At 39.0% G+C, this 25,556-nt stretch overlaps 1 protein-coding gene across 1 annotated transcript; it reads left to right on the top strand.

Moving 5' to 3' along the window:
- Positions 1–148: 148 nt before the first annotated feature.
- LOC126071557 (guanylate-binding protein 4-like) lies at positions 149–24,974 on the top strand. The gene is given in 14 exon segments (XM_049875740.1): positions 149–241; positions 1,190–1,371; positions 2,816–3,011; positions 11,623–11,750; positions 15,815–15,924; positions 16,121–16,205; positions 16,207–16,318; positions 18,597–18,842; positions 19,765–20,052; positions 21,345–21,512; positions 21,515–21,546; positions 22,798–22,900; positions 23,224–23,421; positions 24,703–24,974. Coding segments are annotated over 13 exon segments (1,944 nt in total). The 5' UTR covers positions 149–241; positions 1,190–1,308; the 3' UTR covers positions 24,918–24,974.
- Positions 24,975–25,556: the final 582 nt, after the last annotated feature.

The following is a 25,556-nucleotide window of genomic DNA, read 5'->3' as shown; positions in this document are numbered from 1 at the left end:
TTATTTCAAGAAAAAATGCCAAAAGCGTTTGAGAATTAGTGGAAGTACTACAAGGGAAACTAACTTAGCAATTATGGAACAAGTTTAGTGATCCTATTTTATACTGTGTGAGTTTAAGTATTCTCTTTTCCTCTTTAGGAACAGGAGCAACTTCTTAAGGAAGAATTTAAAGAAGAGAGAATAAAACTGCAGAAGGAGATCCAAGATCTCCAGATAAGAAGCATAGAGATAAGTATATTAGGTATCATAATCTAATAATCCAAAGAATAGAGCTTTCCTCTCCCACATCCTCTCACCAGGAAACAAGTTACATGAGCAACTTGAGAACATCAGTCAATTTTCACTAAAGAAAACTTGAAATCGTGATGCTTGTACTTTTTTTGAGCCATAAAGTTTGCAAAGATGCAGCTTAAGTGAGAAGTCAATGTGTGTTACCTACTGAGGCTATTCATTTCATGTTTACTTGTAATGCTTAATGTTTAAAATAAACGTCACCTGAATCCTATATTTGAAGTCACACACATTGGTTCTAGAGAGGTTATAAATTTTGTAATTGGGGTGTATTTCACAAAGAGAAGGTATCAGGCCAGTTCAGTTCAGGGTTGACTTTTTCTTCCTTTTCTACACCATCCTTCTATATACCCTCAGCATCATCCCCTTAATCAAGGATTTACTTGTGTCCTGGAATGGGGTTGGAGTGTTGAGAATATACAGTAAATCAGAGTAGGGCTTAATAAAGTCTTTCAGCAAAGTTGAGCTTTACTCCCTTCAATTGGTCAATGGGCCATGCAATGGGTACAATAAGAGGGAAGTGCTCATCTACCACCAGTGTTAGAGACAACTAGCCTAGCTTCAGTGTGTAGACAGTGTACAGCTCTCAAATGGCTGGAGGATGCAGGATTTGTAGATACTGTTGGGGTTTCTGGGTCCTGGAGAGTTCACAACTGTAAGAGTGGATGTACAAGTGTAGACTCAGCCTTCTTTGTCCCTATGAGACTCATCTTAGCTCCTAAGGCCCTTTTTTAGTGTGTACAATACAAGTGGAAAATGATCACCCCAAAAGAAAAATAGTCCCAGGGAATTTTTTTACGCAGTAGCAACAATAACAAATAAATGTGGAAAGAAGTCCATGCTGCAATTCCACCTGAATTTTTCTTCTTCTTTTCTTTCTCATTGAAACTTGTGATAGCTGAATTTGTACAAGATGCAAAAAAAAAAATGTTGGATGAAATGCAAATAAAGTATCAGCAGATGATGGAATAGAAACAAAAGTGTGACCAGAAACAAGTAAATCAATTTATTGAGAAGATGGAGAGGGATACAAAACAGTTATTCACAGAGCGCAATAGGACTCCAGCACTTAACCTCCAGGTATACAATTGTATCATCTCAATTTTGACTTCCATTGGCCCCAGATCAGAATACATAATAGGGGAAGAGAATGTCACCCAGAAATAGACCTTTCTAGTCCAGACGCAATATTACATTTTCATTCCCTCTGATTGTACTTCCACACTTACTGCTTCTTTAATCAAAAGCCAAACTCATCGCCATAGAGTAGATTCCGACTCTTAGTACTTGGATGTATGTGCGATATTCCAGTCATGTGGAGGTGAGCCATCCTGGATTACGAGGAGGCATGTGAAACGTAGTCAAACAGAGAATAAAATGAACCAGTATTCCTGAAGACTTTTTTTAAATAATATATTTTACTGTGTTTTTGGCGAAAATTTACCCAGGAAGTTAAGTTCCTATTTGACAATTTTCACACAAATTGTTCAGTGACATCAGTTGCATTTTTCAAAATGTGTCAACATTCTCTTTAATTGTGGCCTGGTTGTTCCATTTCTAGTGCTCTGGTTTCCCTGCCCCTTTATGTTCTCATCTTTGCTTTAAAGTAAACATAGACATTTTGGTCTCATACAGATGGTTTTTCAGTAGAGTACCATACTTATGGGTGATATCATTTATTTTGTGTACCACTCTGCTATTTCACTAAAAGGTGATCTCAAGTGATAGTTTTGGTTCAAAGTTTAGAGGCAATAGTCTCAGGGAGTCCTCTGGTCTCAAGGGTCCAGTTAGTCTGGATTTTTGTAAAAATTTGAGTTTTGTTCTACATTTTTCTACCATTATGTCTAGGACCAAATACTGTGAGCCCAGTCAGAATGGTAGGTGATGGTAGCCAGGCACCATCTAGTTCTTCTGGCCTCAGGGTAGATGAGGCTGTGGCTCATGTAGGCTATCAGCCTTCTAGATTTGTTTCTTCTCTGAGATTTTGGTTATCTTCTTACTCTTCTGCTTCTTTTGAGGAGAGATCAATAGTTATATCTTAGATGGCCACTCACAAGCTTTTAAGATCACAGACACTACTCCCTTCACTAGGATCCAGAACATGAACTTTGTGAACTATATCATGACAGTTGACTGAGTAGTCCCATGAGACTATGGTCCTAGGCTATTCTGCTGACTTTTTGTATCAGAATGATGGACTGTTTAACTTTGAAATCTTATTAGAGAGAAATAAACTTTCACCTTATTCATTAAGTAGAATATTATTTTTTAGAGAAATGAGCTATTGGAGACAAGCAATACCCTAAATGCCATCATCAATATCACCAGGGATTATAGGAATAATTAAGGAAGAGATTTATGATCTGCCAATGCCAGGCTATACACTTTTCCCTTAGAAATGTACAAAAAGTAGGAATTTGGTATACCTGTGCCACAGCAGGAAGGCATTATGCATGTGCCTTGAATAACCATTAGAGGATTTTGGGGTCTTGTATTTTACTGACAGACTCTTCTGGATTTGCAGGAAATCAAGGCATTTAGACCCATCATGATGGCCCCCATTTGTCTAGTGGAAAACCAGAAAGAGCAGCTGATGGTGAATCCAAATGCATTAAAAATTCTTGATGAGATATCCCAGCCTGTGATGGTGGTAGCCATTGTAGGGCTGTATCGTACAGGAGAATCCTACCTGATGAACCACCTGGTAGGGCAGAACTCTGGTGAGTGTTGTTCTGGGGCAGGGGCCAATAGCTTGAAACCAGTGATACAGCAGGATGATCACGCCTCCTCTAGGATCATGTTAAAAAAAGAGCTCAACTCTTCACGATGATGAAAACTTCTAATTCTTACCATCAAATTTATAACTTCTACCCCATCTGTCCACAAAATCTTGCTGTTTTTCACAATAATAAAGAAAAGTTCCCCCAACCCTACCTAAAGATCTCCCCCAATAGTCCTCTGGATTCTTCCACACTCTCCTGCTCAAGAGCTCAGCTCATACAATTATTCCCTTTTTCCATGCAATTTTTGCCTCAACTACAGGTTCATTCCAAATAGCATACAAATGTAGTTTCTTATGTTCTATTTCAGACATGAAAGGAAGGAGGAAATGAAGGAAAGGTCACACCCATCTATTTCTTTTTGCCCCATTTCATAGCAAAACTTTGATAAATTATACCCTCTTCTCTTTTATCTCTATGAATCTTTTCAAGTATGTGAGCTGTAACTTATACAAAAAAGTGCGTAAAACATAACTATACAATAAAATTAATCAATATAAAGTGAACATTTGTGGAATCACTGCCCAGGTCAAGAAATTACGGACACTGAAAAGTCCAAATCATACCCTCTTACACCCTCATTAAACACTAGAGCTCATTGATATTTTGTTTTTCATGGTAATACTTCTTTTGCTCTTTAAAAATGATTTTACACATTCAGTATGCATTTATATATTTTAAAAAAGCTTAGTTTGCCCTGATTTTAATCTTGATATAAATGGAATTAAATTTTGCATATTGTTTTGTGTCTTGCTTGCTTTTCTCATCAAGAAGTTTATAATATTCGCCTACTTAATGTATGTAGCTGCAATTTATTTTCATTACTTTATAGTGTGCTATTCTAAGAAGGTACCAAAATGTATCCATTTATGGTTTATGAACATTTGCATTTTATCTAGTTTTTACCATTTATGAACAAGGCTGTCAGGAATTTTCCTGCACTTATAACCTTTTGCACATGTACACAGCTTCCCTTGTGTAATGTGCCCAAAACTGGAGTTGCTAGATCACAGGTTATGTGGGTCGTCAGCCTTTCTAGATATCAAACAGATTTTTAAACTTTATACACACTTCACATGCTTATTAACAGTAATTGAAAATTCTAATGGTAATGTCAGACATTTAAATTTTGCAGATTTGGAGGCTATAGAGTTACATGTCATATGCCTCATTATAAATAAGTTTAAGCACCTTTTGACATATTTATTTATCATTTGGATTTCCTATTTTATCCTTTGTTCTTTTTGTTTGTTTTGTTTTTACTATTGGGTTGTCTCTTGGATTCTTATTGATTTTCAGAGAATATGTCCATGTTTCCATTTGTCTTCTTTGGTCTACACAGACCATGAAGTCAGTTTTTCTAACGTCTTACTCCTTCCATCTCAGCATCACTAATGGTTGAACCTCAGACCAGTAAACTCTGAGAATCCCACCAATCCAATTCTCACTCTCTTTATCATACACTCTCCCCTTCTTTCATTCCTCTTCCCTTTTTGCTTCCCAATCTGCCATTGGCTTCTAAACCAAACATTTTCTAGCTTTCTTTTGAATGAATTCTTGACCATCAATCAGGGGAGGACACTTTTCCTTGCCTGGTTCAAATAAATTCATATGGATTTATTGATTGATAAATGGATGAATTACAGTTCAGAACCTTGAGAGGGACTTTCAACATGTACTTTTTATTTTCTAGTCAAAATAGTATCAAATGATAACCAGGTGATTTCCCAATGCTCTGCTGAGGAAGCTTCTACCCTCACAATGTTTTAAACATCTTATATTGATTCTACCAAGCCTTCCATATCATAGGAAGAATATAAAGAGATTCACTCCCAGTCAAGGTTCATGAGCAGGACCTTGGCACTACTTTTATGTTCCTGGCAGTAATTTGCTTTGCTTTTTTATACCTCTGATATCTGAGGGTGATGACCTGAAATTATACCTTGTCCTTTCTCATTGGGGCACTGGAGTTGGGCTTACTCTACATGAATCAGCAAACAATAAAAAAGAAAAAAAATTATCATGATATGGAAAATTACCGACCAATTCTTGCTTTTATGCCCTCTCCTTGGAGAAAACACAGGGTATAGAAGCTGAATGGTCTGAACCATGCTGAAATGTGCTACCCCAGATATTTCGTCATGTTCATTTCTAGTCTCAGTTGAAAAAAAGTATTGCGTATAACAGATGTTCAAAGTACTGAATTGTTGGACAAGACATATCATCCAAAGATTTCTGGACATGTCTCTCAATCCCTGAAGTTTAATCATTTGGAAAGAAAAGCCACAAAGCCTGACAGGTCTTTTCTGTTTTCCCTTCTGTTATATCCCCCTTCAGAGGCTATGAGCAGAGAACTCATAGAAGAAAGGAAAAGAAAAAAATACAGAGGGAAAGGGAGGAGGAAATCCAGCAAACACTAATGTATCAGTCAAGATCCTGGCAGAACACAGATAACTCATTCAAAAGTTCATTACAGAGCATTTAATGGAGGGATTATTTAAAAGGGTATCAGCAAGGCAAAAGGAGCCAATGAGAGATGGGGAAATACCAAGAGATTGGAAATAGCAGGATAGTCATTATAACACCAAGGCCCACAGGGACAAGCAGAGTGGATACCAGAATGTGCCAAAGACCAGAGCTACCAGATGGGGATACATGCAAGGAGATGTGACCTGAGATAAAGGAACAGAGCCACTGGGAATCTGTGGTCTAGCAGGGGAAAGAGAACGCATTCCTGCCTTCTGTTCTCCTGATTATTGAGAAGTTTAAAACTTAATTTAAAAAATCAAAATTTTTAAAACATCCTCCTCTTTTTTTCAAAGTAATGGAAACTAAAGATCTTCTGCTACCTTCAGTTTAGACACAGACAAATATAAAATAAGGAGAAATGATCAATTGTACCAAGTACTATAAAGGCAAATTTATCCCATTTAAAAGTATCCCAGTTACAATGGTTTTCATGGGTAAAACTCATGCTTTTATATTTGCCAGTGAAGAATTCACCTACAAATTCCAGAAACATGGAGCAAAATCTTTATGAGTGTTCCAGATGCAGCTGATGCTTTTATGAAAGTGATTTAAGTAGATCATTTCACCGAAACCATATTTTCATGGCTCCTACCATTTTACTACTACCATTTTCTACTACTTGCGCGTTGGTTGCCCACCCCTTTTCATGAGACTGTGAACCTGTAGACACAGCCAGTGTGGCCCACAGAACCCCAGGCTAGACGTTAGAGGGCCTTTGTTAAGTGCAGGCTGTATGTCTAAATAGCTGTGCTAATTAGTAACAGTTTCTGGGTTTCACTTGTATCAACCACAAAATGAATGAGTTTCACTAAATGAATACTTGAGTCCTTGCCAGCTTTAAACTTCCAGAACTCTCCTAACTACTCCAGGATCTCAATGACTAACTACTATTGCATTCCAACACAACACTGATATTCCTAAATATTTTCACTTTGTTATTTTTCATCTCAAACAGTGAACTGATGTTTATTGTCTAACAAATAAAGTCTCCTTAAATACACACGATGGAGATAAAATCATGGATTCCTCAACTACATTTCAAGGTTTAATTCTCGCTATTCTGCTAATGGAAGCCTGTTTGGCAGAACTGGACTCTAGTGACTGCTCACTGCTGTCCTGTCCCTTCCCATGCTGGCGTATTCTCCATTTAGGTGACTTTTTTAAAATTTGGGACCCAAATAAGAAAAAGGAGGTGTTAAATAAAAATGAACAGGAAAAACAGACAATCTTATTTCAGCACTCTCTTTAATTCTTTTGAATTTCATACTTTTTTATTCTTTTTGAGTGTTGGATAAAAATACACATGTTAATAAACCAAACCAAAAAAAAAATACATGTTAATAGACTATATTAATTCTGTTTTGTGATGGAGTTTGAGCCTTTGAAAGAATGATATTAATAGAGTACACAAAGTGTTTGTCATTGTAGCTTGCTGAAAGTGAAGAGGACTTGAAGCACTTACTGATAAAGATCAAAGACTACAGCCTTCAGTACGGATTACACCTCAACATGAAGAAAAAAAACCTCACAGCTGGACCAATAAGCAACATCATGATAAACAGAGAAAAGATTGAAGTTTTAAAAGATTTCATTTTACGTGGCTCCACAATCAACACACATGGAAGCAGCGGTCAAGAAATCAAAAGATGCCCAACACCCATTCATGATAAAAACTCTCACCAATGTCAGAATAGAAGGGAAATTCCTTAACATAATAAAGGGCATTTATACAAACCCAACAGCCAACATATCCTAAATGGAGAGAGTTTGAAACCATTCCCCCTGAGAACCGGAACTAGACAAGGATACCCTTTATCACCATTCTTACCCAACATTGTGTTGGAGGTCCTAGCCAGAGCAATTAGGCTAGAAAAAGGAATAGAGGGCATCCAAATTGGTAAGGAAGAAGTAAAAGTATCTCTATTTACAGAGAATATGATTTTATACACAGAAAACCCTAAAGGATCCACAAGAAAACTGGAACTAAGAAGATTTCAGCAAAGTATCAGGATACAAGACAAACATACAAAAATCAGTTGGATTCCTCTACACCAGTAAAGAGAACATCAAAGAAGAAATCAAATCAATACCATTTACAATAGCCTCCAAGAAGATAAAATACTTAGAAATAAATCTAACCAGAGATGTAAAAGACCTATACAAAGAAAACTACATGACACTACTGCAAGAAACCAAAAGAGACCTACATACGTGGAAAAACACATCTTGCTCATGGATAGGAAGACTCAAGGATTTACAGATACAATGCAATCCTGATCCAAATTCCAATGGCATTTTTTAATGAGTTGGAGAAACAAATCACCAACTTCCCATGAAAAGGGAAGAGGCCCCAGATAAATAAAGCATTACTGAAAAAGAAGAACAAAGTGGGAGGCCTCACATTACCTGATTTTAGAACATACTTTTTTTTTATCACCACAGTATTCAAAACAGGAGGGACTAGTCTCTGGGGGACATCATGCTCGGCAAAGTATGTGTTGTTTTTATGTGCTGTCGAGTTGGTACCAACTCACAGCCACCCTGTGCACAACAGAACGAAATGCTGCCTGGTCCTGTGCCATCCTTACAATCGTTGTCATGCTTGAGCTCATTGTTGCAGCCACTGGGTCAGTCCACCTCGTTGAGGGTCTTCCTCTTTTCTGCTGACCCTGTACTTTGCCAAACATGATGTCCTTCTCCAGGGACTGATCTGTCCTGACACATGTCCAAAGTATGTAAGATGCAGTCTTGCTATCCTTGCTTCTAAGGAGCATTCTGGTTGCACTTCTTCCAAGACAGATATGTTCATTCTTTTGGCAGTCCATGGTATATTCAATATTCTTCGCCAGCACTACAACTCAAAGGCATCAATTCTTCTTTGGTCTTCCTTATTCATTTGCCAGCTTTCACATGCATATGATGTGATTGAAAATACCATGGCTTGGGTCAGGGACATCTTATTCTTCAAGGTGACGTCTTTGCTCTTCAACACTTTAAAGAGGTCCTTTGCAGCAGATTTACCCAATGCAATGAGTCTTTTGATTTCTTGACTGCTGCTTCTGTGGCTGTTGATTGTGGATCCAAGTAAAATGAAATCCTCGACAACTTCAGTCTTTTCTCCGTTTATCATGATGTTGCTCATTGGTCCAGTTGTGAGGATTTTTGTTTTCTTTATGTTGAGGTCAAATCCATACTGAAGGCTGTGGTCTTTGATCTTCATTAGTAAGTGCTTCAAGTCCTCTTCACTTTCAGCAAGCAAGGTTGTGTCATCTGCATAATGCAGGTTGTTAGTGAGTCTTCCTCCAATCCTGATGCCCCATTCTTCTTCATATAGTCCAGCTTCTCAGATTATTTGCTCAGCATACAGATTAAATTAAAAAAAAAAAAAAAGTTATGGTGAAAGAATACAACTCTGACGCACACCTTTCCTGACTTTCAACCAATCAGTATCCCCTTGTTCTGTCCGAACAACTGCCTCTTGATCTATGTAAAGGTTCCTCATGAGCACAATTAAGTGTTCTGGAATTCCTTTTCTTCGCAATGTTATCCATAATTTGTTATGATCCACAGAGTCAAATGCCTTTGTGTAGTTATTAAAACAGAAGTAAACATCCTTCTGGTATTCTGTGCTTTCAGCCAGGATCCATCTGACATTGGCAATGATATCCCTGGTTCCACATCCTCTTCTGAAACCAGCCTGAATTTCTAGCAGTTCCCTGTTGATATACTGTGGCAGCTGTTTTTGACTGATCTTCAGCAAAGTTTTGATTGTGTGTGATATTAATGATATTGTTCTATAATTTCCACACTCGGTTGGATCACCTTTCTTGGGAATAGGCATAAACATGGATCTCTTCCAGTCAGTTGGCCAGGAAGCTGTCGTCCATATTTCTTGGCAAACGCGAATGAGCACTTTCAGTGCTACATCCATTTGTTGAAACATCTCAGTTGATATTCCGTCAATTCCTGGAGCTTTGCTTTTTGCCAGTGCCTTCAGAGCAGCCTGGACTTCTTCCTGATCATATGCTACCTCTTGAAATGATTGAACATTGACTAATTCTTTTTGGTATAATGACTCTGTGTATTCCTTCCATCTTCTTTTGATGCTTCCTGGGTCATTTAATATTTTCCCTGTAGAATCCTTCATTATTGCAACTTGAGGCTTGAATTTTTTCTTCAGTTCTTTCAGCTTGAGAAACTTTGAGCATGTTCTTCCCTTTTGGTTATCTATCTGCAGCTCTTTGCACATGTCATTATAATACTTTACTTTGTCTTCTCGAGCTGCCCTTTGAAATCTTCTGTTCAGTTCTTTTACTTCATCATTTCTTTTAGCTGCTCTATGTTCAAAAGCAAGTTTCAGAGTCTCCTCTGACATCCATCTTGGTCTTTTCTTTCTTTCCTGACTTTTCAATGACCTCTTGCTTTCTTCATGGATGATATCCTTGATGTCATTCCACAACTCATCTTGTCTTCAGTCCCTAGTGTTCAATGTGTCAAATCTATTCTTGAGATGGTCTCTAAATTCAGGTTGGATATATTCAAGGTCATATTTTGGCTCTCGTGGACTTGCTGTGATATTTTTCAGTTTCAGCTTGAATTTGCATATGAGCAATTGATGGTGTGTTCCATAGTCGGCCCCTGGCCTTGTTCTGACTGGTGATATCGAGCTTTTCTATCGTCTCTTTCCACAGATGTAGTCAGTTTGATTCCTGTGCATTCTATTTGGTGAGGTTCATGTGTATAGTTGCCATTTATGTTGGTGAAAGAAGGTATTTGCAGTGAAGAAGTCGTTGATCTTGCAAAATTCTATCATTCAATCTCCAGCATTGTTTCTATCACCAAGGCCATATTTTCTAACTACTGGTCCTTCTTCTTTGTTTCCAACTTTCTCATTCCAATCACCAGTAATTATCAGTGCATCTTGATTGCATGTTCCATCAATTTCAGACTGCAGCAGCTGATAAAAATCTTCTATTTCTTCATCTTTGGCCCTAGTGGTTGGTATGTAAATTTGAATAATAGTTGTATTAACTGGTCTTCCTTGTAGGCGTATGGATATTATCCTATCACTGACAGCATTGTACTTCAGGATAGATCTTGAAATGTTCTTTTGGACGACAAATGCAATACCATTCCTCTTCAAGTTGTCATTCCCAGCATAGTAGACTATATGATTGCCCAGTTCAAAATGGCTAATACCATGTCCATTTCAGCTCACTAATGCCTAGGATATCGATGTTTATGCGTTCCATTTTATTTTTGACTATTTCCATTTTTCCTAGATTCATACTTCTTACATTCCAGGTTCCGATTATTAATGGATGTTTGTAGCTGTTTCTCCTCATTTTGAGTCATGCCACATCAGCAGATGAATGTCCCAAAAGCTTTATCTATGTCATTAAGGTCAACTCTACTTGAGGAGGCAGCTCTTCCCCAGTCATCTTTTGAGTGCCTTCCAGCCTGGGGGGCTTATCTCCCAGCACTATATCAGACAATGTTCCGCTGCTATTCATAAGGTTTTCACTGGCTAATGCTTTTCAGAAGTAGACTGCCAGGTCCTTCTTCCTATTCTATCTTAGTCTGCAAGCTCAGCTGAAACCTCTCCTCCAGTGGTAACCCCGCTGGTATCTGAATACTGGTGGCATAGCTTCCAGCATCACCGCAACACTCAAGCCCCCACAGTATGACAAGGTGACAGACACAGGAATGGGGGTGGCAAAGTAGGGTCAGTGAAAAAGAGCAAAACCCTCAATGAGATGGATTGACACAGTGGCTGCCAACAGTGGGCTCAAGCATAACAATGATTGTGAGGATGGTGTTTCATTCTGGTGTACAGAGGGTCAGTATGAGTCGGAACCGATCGACGGCATCTAACAACAACAATGAAGTGTTACTTGAAAAAGGTCTTAATGTGTATAATGGTTTGATGGCTGTCCAATTTTATAAGCTTAATTAATGTAGCCCCCTGGGAGACTGGACTCTCTGCTGTCATTGTAGGTTACTTTCTACTCTTGTCTTGCAGGCTTTGGTCTGGGCTCCACGGTGCGGCCTGAAACCAAGGGCATCTGGATGGGGTGTGTACCTCACTCATCCAAGCCAGACCACATCCTGGTCCTTCTGGATACCGAGTGCCTGGATGATGTGAAAAAGGTAAGTCAGGGAGTCATGGAGAAATCTTCTTTCCACTTGATTATCTACTTACCTTTTAATTCACCATCTTAATTCACTTTAGTTACATATTCCTTTAAATTGCAAATTCAAACTCTAAGTAACAAGGTGAAATTCTGTTTTATTGAACTATTTCTTTGGTAACTAAAACATTTTGGTATATTTGGGATAAATCTTATTATTTTTAACATGAGGGTGAATAATTTAACAAATACTTATTGAACAGCTGAATTCCAGAGCTCTGGGTTTTTTTTTGTATGTGATAAGTACTACAGACAAAGCAGTGAACAAGGTAAAAGTCCAGGACCTAATTGGGAGACAACAGGTATACAATGTGATCAGCAATGGGTTCCACAGAAGCACAGAAGTGGGCACCTAACCCAATCAAACATGTTAGAGAAAGACTCTTGAGTAAAATTAAACTGTAACCTGAGAGGTCAATGGGAGCTGCCAGTTAAAGTGTGTGGGGTTGATGGAGATTTGAGGAAGGAGCCAGGAAAATGTGGTTACAGTAATCTACTTAAATCACCTTCATAAAAGCATCAGCTACATCTGGAACATTCATAAATCTTTCTCTGCATGTTTCTGGAATTTGTAGTTGAATTCTTCACTGACTACCATTAAAACACGAGCTTCACCCGTGAAAAACATTGTAACTGGGATAATTTTAAATGGGATATATTTGCATTTATAGTATTTGGTACAATCAATCATTTCTCCTCATTTTATATTTGTCTGTGAAAATGGAAAGTAGCAGCAGATCTTAAGTTCCATTACTTCAAAAAAAGGAGGAGAATGATTTACATATTTTGATTTTTAAAATTAAATTTTAAACTTCTCAGTGATCATTTCAGTATAAAATCAAGCTGTACTCTAAACCTGTTTGTTTTTATATAAATTATAATTATTCAAGGACCCCAAATGTACCACACTTTAAGCAAATAATAGCAGTAGAAATATCATTTGCAATCTTACAATTTGTAGTGTATATTAGATAGTGTCTAGTTCTATTTTTTTTTCCAAGGAGCACCTGGCAGATTTGAAACTGCCGACCCCTTGGTTAGCAGCCTTAGCACTTAACCACTAGGCCACCAGGGTTTCCTTGGAAACTCTATGGGGCAGTTCTACCCTGTCCTACAGGGTCGCTATGAGTCAGAATCGACTCGACGACACTGGTTTTGCTTTTTTTTTCTAATTCTATTAGCCTGGCCTTTAGGGACTTTCTTGTCTTGCCTTGAGCCTCATTTTCAGCCTCGTCTTCCACTCCCACACACCTACTACAGCTTCGGTCAAATAGAAAAACAAACAAACAAAGGTCAAATAGAATAACTATAAATTCCTTTATAGGACTGTGCTTTCTAACATTTTTGGTTTAGCTTGTGTTGGTCCTTCCACTTACATGTTCCCATCATCTCTACAAGCCCACATTTTATCCACTCTTTAAAGTCCAATTATTTTCAACTTATTGCTCTCATTTCGCAATAAAATATAGTCTCTTCCTACTCTCAACTCACAGAATTCTTGTTTTAGTTTATTGAACTTACACCTTCTCCTCCCACATAATAGCTTTTGGTTCCACTCCTGAAGAGATTATTATCTTACTGCAGTTATATGTTTTCCTATTTATCGGCTCGCTCAGAGTCTCTTCTTCTTGAGGGCAGAGACTGACATATGGCACTCAGCGTCTGCACAACCAAATATAGTGCTTTTAGATCATGCCTTGGATCAGGGGATTCTTAGTCATGAAGTGATATCTCTGCTATTGAAAACTTTAAAGAGGCCTTTTGCATCATATTTGCCCAAGACAAGACTTACTTTGATTTCTTGACTGCTACTTCCATAGACATTGATTTTTGATCCAAGTAGAATGAAATCCTGGACAACTTCAATTTCTTCTCCATTTTCCATGATGTGGCTTATTAGTCCAGTTGCGAAGATTTTCTTTTTTTTTTTTTTAGTTTGGGTATAATCCATATTGAACGTTGAAGTCTTTGACCTTCATCAGTAAGTGCTTTAAGTTGTCTACATTTTTGACAAGCAAGATTGTATCACTTACATATTGCAGGTTATTAATGAGTCTTCCTCCAATCCTAATGCCATGTTCTTTTTCATTAGTCCAGCATCTAGGATCATCTGTTTAGCATACAAACCGAATAAGTAAGGTGAAAGGATATAACCCTGCTACCCACTTTTTCCTGTTTTGACCATACAGTATTGCCTTGGAAACTCTGGTGGCATAGTGGTTAAGTACTACGGCTGCTAACCTAAAAGTCAGCTGTTTGAATTCACCAGGTGCTCTTTGGAAACTCTATGGGGCAGTTCTACTCTGTTTATAATGTCGCTACGAGTCAGAATCAACTCAACAACAATAGGTTTGGTTTGGTTAGTATTGCCTTGTCCTGTTCAAACAATTGCATACTCATCCACGTACAGATTCTGTATGAGCACAATTAACTGTTCTGGAATTCCCATTTTTTGTAATGTTATCCATACTTCACAAAGTCATTAAACACGGGTAAACATCCTTCTCATATTCTCTGCTATCAGCCAAAATCCATCTGACAACAGCAATGATATCCCACTGTCTACATCCTCTTCTGAATCTGACTTGAACTTCTAGCTGTCACCTGTCAATGTACAACTGCAGTCACTCTTCAATTATCTTCAGCAAAATTTTTCTAGTGTGTGATATTAATGATATTGTTCAACAAATTCCATATTCCATTTGTTTAGCTCTCCTTGGAATGGGTATGACATGGATCTCTTCCAGTCAGTTGACCAGGCAATTGTCAACATATTTCATGACATAGCTGAGTAAGTGCTTCCAGCATTGCATCTTTTGTTGAAGCATCACAACTGGTGTTCTGTCTATTCCTAAAGCCTTGTTTTTCACCAAAATCTTCAGTGCAGCATGAACTTCTTCCTTCATTACTAGCAGTTCTTGATCATATGCTACCTGCTGAAATGGTTGAAGGCCGACCAATTCTTTTTGGTACAGTGAATCTGTGTATTCCCTCCATCTTCTTTTGATACTTCTTGCGCCATTCAATTTTCTGCCCAGAGAATCCTTCAGTATTGCAACTTGAGGCTTGAGTTTTTTCTTCAGTTCTTTCAGCTTGAGAAATGCCAATCATTTATCACTTTTGGTTTTCTAACTCCAAATCTTTATACATGTCATTATAATACTTTACCTTTTCTTCTAGAGCCATCCTTTGAAATCTGCTGTTTAGCTATTTTACGTCATCATTTCTTCTATTTGCTTTAGCTTCTCTGTCCTTAAAAGCAAGTTTCAGAGTCTCTTCTAACATCAATTTTGGTCATGTCTTCTTTCCTATCTTCTTAAGGACCTTTTACTTCCTTCGTCTATATTGTCCTTGATGTCATCCCACACATGTTCTGGCCTTTGGTCATTAGTGTTCAGTGTATTAAATCTAATCTTGAGATGGTCTCCAAATTCAAATAGGATGTATTCAAGGTCATACTTTGGCTCTTGTGGACTTGCTTTGATTTTCTTCAGCTTCAATTTGAACTTGCACATGAGCAATTGATGGTCTGTTCCACAGCTGGCCCCTGGCTTTGTACTGACTGATGATGTTGTTATTCTCCATCTTCTCTTTCCACAGATGTCGTTGATGTGAGAGGCCCCCACGTGGCACAAATGGTTTGACCTTGATTGGTAACCAAAAGGTTGATGGTTTGAACCTACCCAGTGGCACCACTGAAGAAAAGGCCTACTGATCTGCTGATCTAAGATTACAGCCAAGAAAACCCTATGGAGCTCAGTTCTACTCTGTAACACATAGGGTAGCCATGAGTTGGAATCAATTCAACAGTGTAAGACAACAACAGTTGATTTGATTCCTGTGTAATTCATCAGGAGAGGTCCACTTTATAGTTATTCGGTGTATGGTTGATCCTTCTTCTTTGTTTCCAGCTTTTGCATTCAAATCACCAGTAATTATCAAAGCAACCTGATTACACATTTGATCAATTTCAGACTGTAGCAATTCATAAAAGTCTTTAATTTCTTCATCTTTTCATTCTAGGGAGACTCTAAGAATGACTCATGGGTCTTTGCACTGGCTGTGCTTCTAAGCAGCACCTTTATTTACAACAGTATGGGTACCATCAACCACCAGGCCCTGGAGCAGCTGCAGTATCCTTCCAAGAACTGAGCCACCTAGTTTTATTACGTTTACAGGGATGGCAATTGAGGTTATTTCTTCCTTCTTGTGACTTAACTGCCATGGTTGAAGAGGTGGAGATACAGAAGTTAATGTTTACAAAATTTGTTTCTAAATAAAATCTGAAAATTGTGTAGGGCACATCTCCTTCCTTAGCTTAGTTTCTAGCTATGTGACTGAATTAACAGAGCTAATCAGGACAAAATCCTCCTCCAGATCTGATGAGGTAGATGACTCTACTGAGTTTATGAGTTTTTTTTCCAGACTTTATTTGGACTATATGGGATTTCACCCTGGAGTTGAAGATAGATAAAAGCCCCATCACTGAAGATGAGTACCTGGAGGATGCCTTGAAGATGATTCCAGGTATCAGAGCATGGCCTAGATGGTGGAAGGTTCTTAAGGAGTGGGATAAATTGAGCGCTTTTATTCAGGATTTTTATTTGAAACTCAGTTGAGATGCATGCTAATGGTGATTGATAATTTTTTAATGGTAATTGGTGGTTGGTTTTTGTGGGTTATTATTACTTAAAAAATCCAGCAACTGGCATTAAAGCTTACTGAGGAAGCTTCAGGCTCAATGCTAGACTAAATGATTCTAGATCAATTGACACCATAAAAAAAAATTCCCAGATTACAATCAGTGCTATAACTTTGTAAGGCTTATGTACTTGGGCTCCTTATTAAGTGCTCCATTTGTTCTATATCACTGAAAACAGCTCATCAGATTGGAAGTTTCTAAGCACCAAATCACAATGAAATTAAAAGATCTAATTTTTAAAGTACATGTATCATGATGGATACTTTACCAATGCCAGGAGGGCTACCTCTTTCAGAGAAAGGATATTTACATCCTAAATGTTCCAGGAAAAAAACTCACATATCCTGCCAGTAAGAGTTTCAAATCCTTCATATTACCATTCTCACAACTTCACCCTCTTTATTCTTACAGCCTAACACGTTATGTTACCATTTTAATATGATAAATTTACTACATGGATTATATTTAAGAGGGTGGATAACTGTTGACAGCTGGAAGGAATACCATTTATTCATTTTAGCAAAAAACATTTAATAGCCGATATTTGCCACAGAATCACTCTGAAAAGTACTGCAAAGTGTAGAACCTCCTTACAGCAAAATATTTGGCCTTTGGTGCTGGTTCCTGAGAGCTTGACCACATCTGAAGCCAATGATTGGGGGCTGATAAGCCCAAGAAGGCTTACCTGGAGCCAAGAGCTCACAAGGCGTGATGGCCATGTGCTGAGGCATGCTCTACTTGGCTAGAGCATCTAATCCAGCATGGCTACTTGACAAGGCCTATAAGAGCCCTGAGCCCTGAAACTAAAAGGGAGCTTCCAGGTTGGAGAGAGTGAACTTTCTGCTCTAAGGAGGGTAGAGGGTGCCCTGGGTACATGCAAGTTCTGCACCAGGATCCATCCCAGGCCCATCCCTATGCATCTCTTTATTTGTGCCCTATCTGGTTGTAATAAATAAATAAATAAATAGGTAGTCGTAAATACAAATACTGCTCCATGAATTCTGTGAGTCATTCCAAGAAATTATCAAACCAACATGGGCAAAGGGGAGTAAGCAGATCAGAGTATGGGTGTTATGTGGACTCCTGAACTTTTAGCTGGCATCCTGAAGGGATGGTGGGAAGCTAGCCCTAATTAGTGGGAGCCAGCAGAAGAGTGGGGTGTCAGGTGGAGCTCCAACCTTATGACTAGCATCCTGAAGGGGTATTGAGAAACCAGGCACACATCTGTGGTTGGGAGGGCAGAAGTTGGTGGCCGGTGGCCTCCCCAAGCTTGTGGCTGGCATCTGCCTATTTGGCAGTCTAAAAGGGACAGGATCCCTTTAACTAGTGAGTCTCTGACCTAACTCTTACATGAGAGTGAGAATCTGCCCCTAGATCTGACGGCAATGAGAATGAAGTGTGAAGGTGAAGACTGGACTCTTTTCCAGGTGGGAATTGGATTCATACTGATCCTGACCATGCAGTTAACAAAACAGTGGAAGGTATCCATCATGTGGCTTGCTTTTGCTTGTTAGTGCAGGCCTTTTCATGTCTGATACTACATGATATAGGGCAAGGGTGAGGTCTCCAAATCACATTAGTTTAACCTTAAGCTTTTTGGAAGTATCTCTAAATATATTTATAGTGTTTGTATTTTTTGAGCTCTGATTTTTAAAAGTTTTTCTTACTGATCTGGGTTTTATCTCTCCTACTCCTGATATTTTCACAAGTAATACCTTAATCTAGTTTCTTGTATTACTTTATTTTAGGGTCCAAATTTTATTTCATTAGTCAAACATTCAATAAACCTTTATTAAATACTTAATCCACCAAACTCCATACATGTGCTAAGAAAAACTACACATGAGTTTCCTCACTTGGGATGGGTCCCCCTCTTCGTCTCCAGAAGCACTTCCTTGTCTCTTTGCTCTGTACAGAAATGAATTTTTGTTGCATTTGATAGACCAGGACAAAGTTGATTTGTGGTGAGGTACTACAGAATTAGATTAAAAAGATTTATAGGCACAGAAGCTGCAATGATGCAGAGATCATAGGAAATATAGTGGACAGCCCCTTTGTCTGAAGGCTGTCCGTTCAATGATTGCTCTTTTTCCACTTCTGCAGGCTAGAATCCCAAAATCCAAAATTCCAACCTGTCTAGAGAGTGTATCAGGCATTTCTTCCCAAAATGGAAGTGCTTTGTCTTTGACTGGCCTACGAGTGACAACAGTCTCTTACACCAGCTTGAGGAAGTACCAGGAGATCAGCTGGATATCAATTTCCAGGTGAAATTAAAAGAGTTCTGTTCCTATATCTTCAGCCATGCAAAGACCAAGACTCTGACAGAGGGAATTGTCATCACTGGGAACCGTGAGTCACCTTTGTCCCAAAGCATGTCTCTCTGTTGATGGGTTTGTGTGAAGCTATGATTTTTCTGTGGGTTTGTCAGTGTATCATTTGCATCTCTATGTGAAAGTGGAGAATCAGATGTTCCTGCCACACATAGAAATGCATGTTTCTTAATTAAATGCATGTTTCTGCATATCTGAGAGTTTCATGAAGTCTAATAAATCTGAAAATCCAAATCCACTAATTGCAAAAAGACAAAATGCAATTAAAGAGAAAATGTCTGCATTGTGAGAAGTCCTATGGGATAAGTGCTTCTCTGTGAAGGTAGAGAAGATATGTTGTGAATTTACACAGGTCAGAAAATACATAGCAGACCATGAGTCCCTAGAAGCCCTTGAGACTTCAAGAAACAAAATTAAATAAAATCTTATGTACTGGGCTGTCTCCATGGCCCTGTGACCTTGTGAATTCACATAGTACCTCACTATCAGAAGGCCTGCAATGCCGGAAGGAACCTATGCTTGGTGCAATGCTTTGTGTCACTACCATCAAATTCTTGATGTATTTATTTTCTTTTTCATAAGGAGTCCCACATTTTCATTTTGTACTGGGCCATGCAAATTACGCATCTGGTCTTATTTATGTAGGAGACTTCACATATCTAATCTACCCTGTTCTTGTTCATTTTATGGGAGAATGTATTTTCAGGGTACCCATGAGCATATTGACTGTGATCAGTAATGTGATGAATGAGGAAAGAAAAATGAAAGAGTGGACAGGAAAACAATGATGTTTTTAGATGGAAATGGATTCACAAAAGAAAAAAATAAATGAAAGTTCATTGTCATCAGTGCTTTTGTGATTTTTAGAATGCAAATTCCTAAAGCTTGTAAATCACTGGATGAGAATTCGATTTTATACAAAAATTTCCTGGCTCATTCAGGGCTGGGGACTCTGGTGGAAACCTATGTGGATGCCATCAACAGCGGATCAGTGCCTTGTTTGGAGAATGCAGTGACAACTCTGACCCAGTGTGAGAATTCGAAGGCTGTGCAGAAGGCAGCCAACCACTATAGCAACCAGATGGCCCAGTGTGTGAGGCTTCCCACAGACACACTGCAGGAGCTGCTGGACATGCACGCAGCCTGTGAGAGGGGAGCTATTGCAGTCTTCGTGGAGCACTCCTTCAAGGATGACAAGAGGGAATTCCAGAAGAATCTCATGGTACTGTGTCTTAATATTTATCCTATGGTAGGAGGAGCATGGATTCTTGTGAGTGACAAGGCTCTGCAGGCCTGCAATTCACTCTTTTTCTAAAAGGTGGGCACTTGATTAATTTTGTATTGCTGTAAAACAAAATATCATGTACTTAGCAGCTTAAAACAACACACTTTTATTGACTCACAGTTCTTTAGGTTAGAATTTCTGTACAGGGTATCTGAGCCCTCTGCTCAGGGAATCCATAAACTTAAATCAAGGTGGCAACAGGGCTTAGTTCTCATCTGGAGACTATGGGAAGCCTCTAAGCTCATTCGGGTTGTTGGCAGAATCCAGGTCCATGGAGTCGTAGGACTGATGTCCCTATTCTCTTAATGGCTGTCACCAGGGAGGGGCACTCTTGTATTCTAGATGCCACTTCGGGGCCTTTCCATGTACCCTCCTCCACAGTCAAGATAGCAGTGGTACATAGAATCTTTTTCTTATTTTTAGTATCTCTGCTTCCTTTTCAGCAACTAGCTAGAGAAAATCATCTGTTTTTTTAAAGTTCTCATGTAATTAGGAAAGGCCCACCCTTTTAATCTCCACTTCATAGAGTCACTGTGCCGTACAACATAACCAAACAAAAAGGGCAATACTGATATTAACAGCCCGGAGGCAATGCAGAGTGTGGGCACCGTGGCAGAGAAATTTGAGGGAAATCTTATTTCTGCTTACCACAGGAACTGAAATGCCATTTTTCAGTTTGTCTGTGACTGCCCTAAAGTGACAAAAATCTCTAGGATCATACTGAGGAAAATCAGCTGGATTGTATATTACAAGTTCAAGGAAAAAAAAAAAATTCTGTTCTAAAGCTTCACGCACCAAAATCCTCGTTAAAAGAATTCATGAAGCATTCCAAACCCTGTTCAGAGTACACTTAAAGTCATGAATAAATGGGTTGCTTTTTCATGTATACATTTTCATCCATAGCAACCCAGGTTCGTGGAAGAAACTCTACTTCCGTCACAGTCTGCTATTGCTCATTGTTGATGGTAGGGTCACTGTTAATCATACTACAGCTGAAGGAATCATGGAGTTCATGTTGTGCAGAACTATCATTTTACATATGATGAACCTGACCATAAGGGAATTTCAAATGTCCCAAAAAACACACAGAGAATTGGTCAGAGCTGGGACTAACACAACTTTCCTGCTCATGGTCCTTTCTATGTCCCATTCTACTCTGAGGCTGTCGGGCTGCTTCTTCCAAGAGGACCACAGTTAGATCAGTCCTTCTAACAGCTTCTTCCCATTGTATTATAGGGAAAAAGATGGAGGATTTTGTGCTGCAGAATGAAGCGGCATCTAACAAATACTGCCAGGCTAAGCTTGAGCGGCTTTCAGAGCCCCTGGTGGAAAGTATTTCAAGAGGAACTTTCTCTATTCCTGGAGGACACAGTCTCTACTTAGAGGCAAGGAAAAAGGTTGAAGAGGCTATGAGCGAGTGCCCAGGAAAGGAGTTAAGGTGAGGAATAAAGGAAAAGGGGGAAGGCCAGCAGAGTAAGACAGAGGGTCTAAGACCATAAAACCCATTGTGGGCAGAAAGGAGAGCATGACTATTTCTTAACGTTTTTAGTTTTTATATCCACAATTAGTTATATACTCTAGAGAAGACCAGGACTATTTTTTTCCCAAAGAAAGGATTTAGAATTAGGAATCCAGAAGAAAGAGAATATTTCTTTCATTTATCAAGCAGTGTGATAGTTTTCGTTCCTAGTACAGGTGATATAAAGATTAAAGATTCAATTTTGTTTGTTAAGATCTGAAATAAAGACAAATATATAGTCAACTGAATATGGCATGATAAGAGTTATCATACTAGCATGCACAGAATATGATGACGATGATGAGGATGATGATGACGATGATGATGATCACGGCTAACACATATTGAGTACTCACTTTCTTTATTGGCATGACCTTAGGTGCTTTTGTTGAATTATTAATTTAATTCTAACAATAACATTATGAATTAGGTACTACTTTTATCCATATTATACAGTTAAGAAATGTGATGCACAGAGAAGTTAATAAGCTGTTGGAGTCACAAAGTCAGCAGGTGGTAGAGCTGGTAGGGAAGCTCAGAGTACTCTGCAGCTGTTATAATTTGGGAAGGCATCCTAGGAAAGCATCCTACAAGAGGAGATAGGAGATACCAGTAGAAACATTGATAGATGTTATCCTTGTTGATAATGGATAAGATAGTATACCAGCCAAAACCAAACCCATTGCCATCAAGTCGATTCTGATTCATAGTGACCCTATAGGACAGAGCAGAATGGCCCCATAGGGTTTCCAAGGAGCGCTTGGTGGATTTGAACTACTGACCTTTTTGGTTTGCTGCTGTAACTCTTAACCACTACGCCACCAGGGTTTCCAAGATAATATACAGGCAGAAGAAAAAGATTGCGAAAATATATAAAAACAATAAGTGTCATGTGTTTGTAGAACTGATTGGCTGTTTCCAGGGATGAGTAGTGGTATCTGGGAGAGGAGGCTGGAGAGCTAGGAATGAGGCTGTGTTGAGGGTGTTCATGTCCCAAAAATGGGCTTGGAAATTATAGTATGGCTACAGACAAAAGGGAAATACTAGGTGATTCTAAGGAGGTTGCAAATTTTATGGGGTCAGATTTTAGATTTTTTTGAATGACAAATTCCCAGCAAGAAACTAGATCTTTGTTGCCTGACACGTTTTTGCTCCTGGTTGTTTCCTCAGGTGAACAAGGTCCTCCAGAGGTTCTTGCAGGCGCATGTAGCAACAGAAGAATCCATCTCGCAGTTAGACAAAGGCCTCATGGATGCAAAGAAGGCCATAGCAGGTATAGGGGCAGGACTCAGCTCACAGGCATCAGAGAGGTTCCTACAATGCCCTCAGGAAGATCTTCTGAAACAATGAGCTTCCTCTCCTGAGGAATGTATACTGCACGATCTGAAAATAATGAAGGAAGCTGAGGTTGTGCATTCACCCAGGCAGGCAGGAGGGCCTTTCCCGTTACATTCTGAAAAGTGTCCTTAACAGTGATGACACTAGGCAAATTCAGAGATTTCAAACCTTCCCTTCAATTCAGCGTCTCTAATCTCAGGACAGCACAGCACTGGCATGACTGTTTTTTATTCCCTCTTTACAACCTTCATGGGGCAGTGGAGCAGGCCAAGGAGGAGGCAGCTGAGAAGGAACAGGAGCTGCTAAAACATAAAAACCAGGAGTGTCAGCAAAAGATGAACGCTCAACAGAGAACTTTCCAGGAACACATAGCCCAATTGAAAAGGAAGATAAAGGAAGAAAGAAAAAACTTTCTGAGAGAGCGGGAGAGAATGTTGGAGCATAAGCTGAAGATAAGTTCGGCTTGGATTTGGGCAGTGCCTGAAATGTAATGACCTGGTACCTTAGAAAGAGAAGGACCAAAATTTGAAGCAAAGTCATGATCTCAGAAAGAAGCACATAATGGATATGATTCACTAAAACCTCAAATTCTTCTGGATCGTGCTGAATCCAAAACAGTGCAGTATGTTCTATAGTTTTAGGCTTTGAGAAGATGAATAACATTCCCTGGGGTATTGGGCTGCTATCTGTGGTGATTTTAGGATGGTCTCATTATGATCCAATTTAATAGGGCTTTTGGTCTACAGTCTCACAGTCCTTAGAATCCTGGATAAAACTTCAAAGAGACCTCAAGTAGATCTATATGGTCTTAAAAGTATTAGAAATGACCTGGTATGATATAGAGTAGCTGAAGCTCTAAAACTTGCTGCATTTGTTTCTATATATGCCTAAGTCACCCTATAAAGTAAGGAGAATTCTTTCCTTGGCCCAACATAAAAAAACAAAAAAAAAAGAAAGGAAAAGCCCAACATGGAGCTTGAAAATATATTATCTAATAGGGCCAGCAGTTTCAATTGTTCTGACAAATATGTATGTGGCCATGCTCTCTCAAGTGGAACCAAAAATTATTTTACACCAAACCTACATTCCCTTCTAAAGTGCAACATTTGGGCTGGAACACATTCCGGGGACCCTTCTCAGGCCTGACCTGGCCTTGAGCCTCATCACCCACAGTGAGATGGTGCTCAGGGAATTTTGGGAAAGGAGCCCTGGTGGCACTGTGGTTAAGCACTTGGCTGTTAACCAAAAGTTTGGCAGTTCGAACCCACCTGCCGCTCCATGGGAGAAGTATGTGGCAGTCTGTTTCCATAAAGATTTGCAGCCTTGGAAAGTCTATGAGCAGTTCTACTCTGCCGTATAGGGTCGCTATGAGTCAGAATCAACTCAATGGCAACAGGTTTGGTTTTTGGCATAGATTATGAATGCTCTCACCATCCAGATTCAAACTATGTAGACATTGCAGAGCTCCATCAAACAGCACTCTAATGTCATAGAGAAAACATTACCCTGGTGGCATAGTGGTTAAGTGCTACAGCTGCTAACCAAAGGGTTGGCAGTTCGAATCTGCCAGGCGCTCACTGGAAACTCTACGGGGCAGTTCTACTCTGTCCTATAGGGTCACTATGAGTCGGAATCAACTCGATGGCACTGGGTTGGGGATGAAGTTGTAAAGAGAAAATCCGGAATCTTCATAATAGGGTTTTTCAAAAATTACTCTTTCCCCTTTATAGGTCCAAGAAGAACTGTTAATGGAAGGATTTAGAAAGAAATCTGAGAAATTAAAGAAAGACATACGTCAACTACTAAAAGAAATTGAAAAAACTAAGAACAGCGAAGGCTCATGGTTTTCACAGGTCATTGAGGAGGCTTGCAGAATATTATTGACAGTACTACCAACTGACTCTGACCTGTTAGCTAGAATAATGAAATATCTCAGCTCACTTAATAAGTGAGCTTAGAATTCCTGCTGAGGAAATTAGATAATGACCCTTCTTTTGTTATGTTGTAGCTCATTGTGCAGTGTATGTGTCATATTAATGTCATTTTTAAAACTTTAAAAATAAAAAGTGATTACTAAACAACAGCAGGAGCTGCCATAGCCAAAGACAAACTAAATTTTGATGAAATTAAAGAAACAGGAAACAATAGATAAAAGATGTAGTGGAAGAAAAAATCAAATTTACAATAGCATCAAAACATACAAAATATTGCAGAATAAAATAATTAAGAAGTGTATAAAATTCGGAGGACAGCTAAGTCAATTGGCATAACAAAGTTTATTAAGAAAATGTTCTGCATCCCACTTTGGTGTGTGGCATCTGGGGTCTTAAAAACTTTCAAGCAGCCGTCTAAGATGTATCAGTTTGTCCCACCCCACTTGGAGCAAAGGAGAATGAAGTACACAGAAGACACAAGGAAAATATTAGCCCAAGAGACAAAAAGTGCACATAAACCACAGACTCCACCAGCTTGAGACTGGAAGAAGTAGATGGTGCCTGGCTACCACCGATGACTGTTCTGACAAGACAGCATGGGAGAAAAGTGCAGAACTGAACTCAAATTCACATAAAAAGACCAGACTTAACGGTCTG

Source organism: Elephas maximus, chromosome 3, assembly GCF_024166365.1.
Source record: "Elephas maximus indicus isolate mEleMax1 chromosome 3, mEleMax1 primary haplotype, whole genome shotgun sequence".
Taxonomy (NCBI): domain Eukaryota; kingdom Metazoa; phylum Chordata; class Mammalia; order Proboscidea; family Elephantidae; genus Elephas; species Elephas maximus.
The sequence above is the reverse complement of the archived record's forward strand: the minus strand, read 5'-3'. Positions and strand labels throughout refer to the sequence as shown.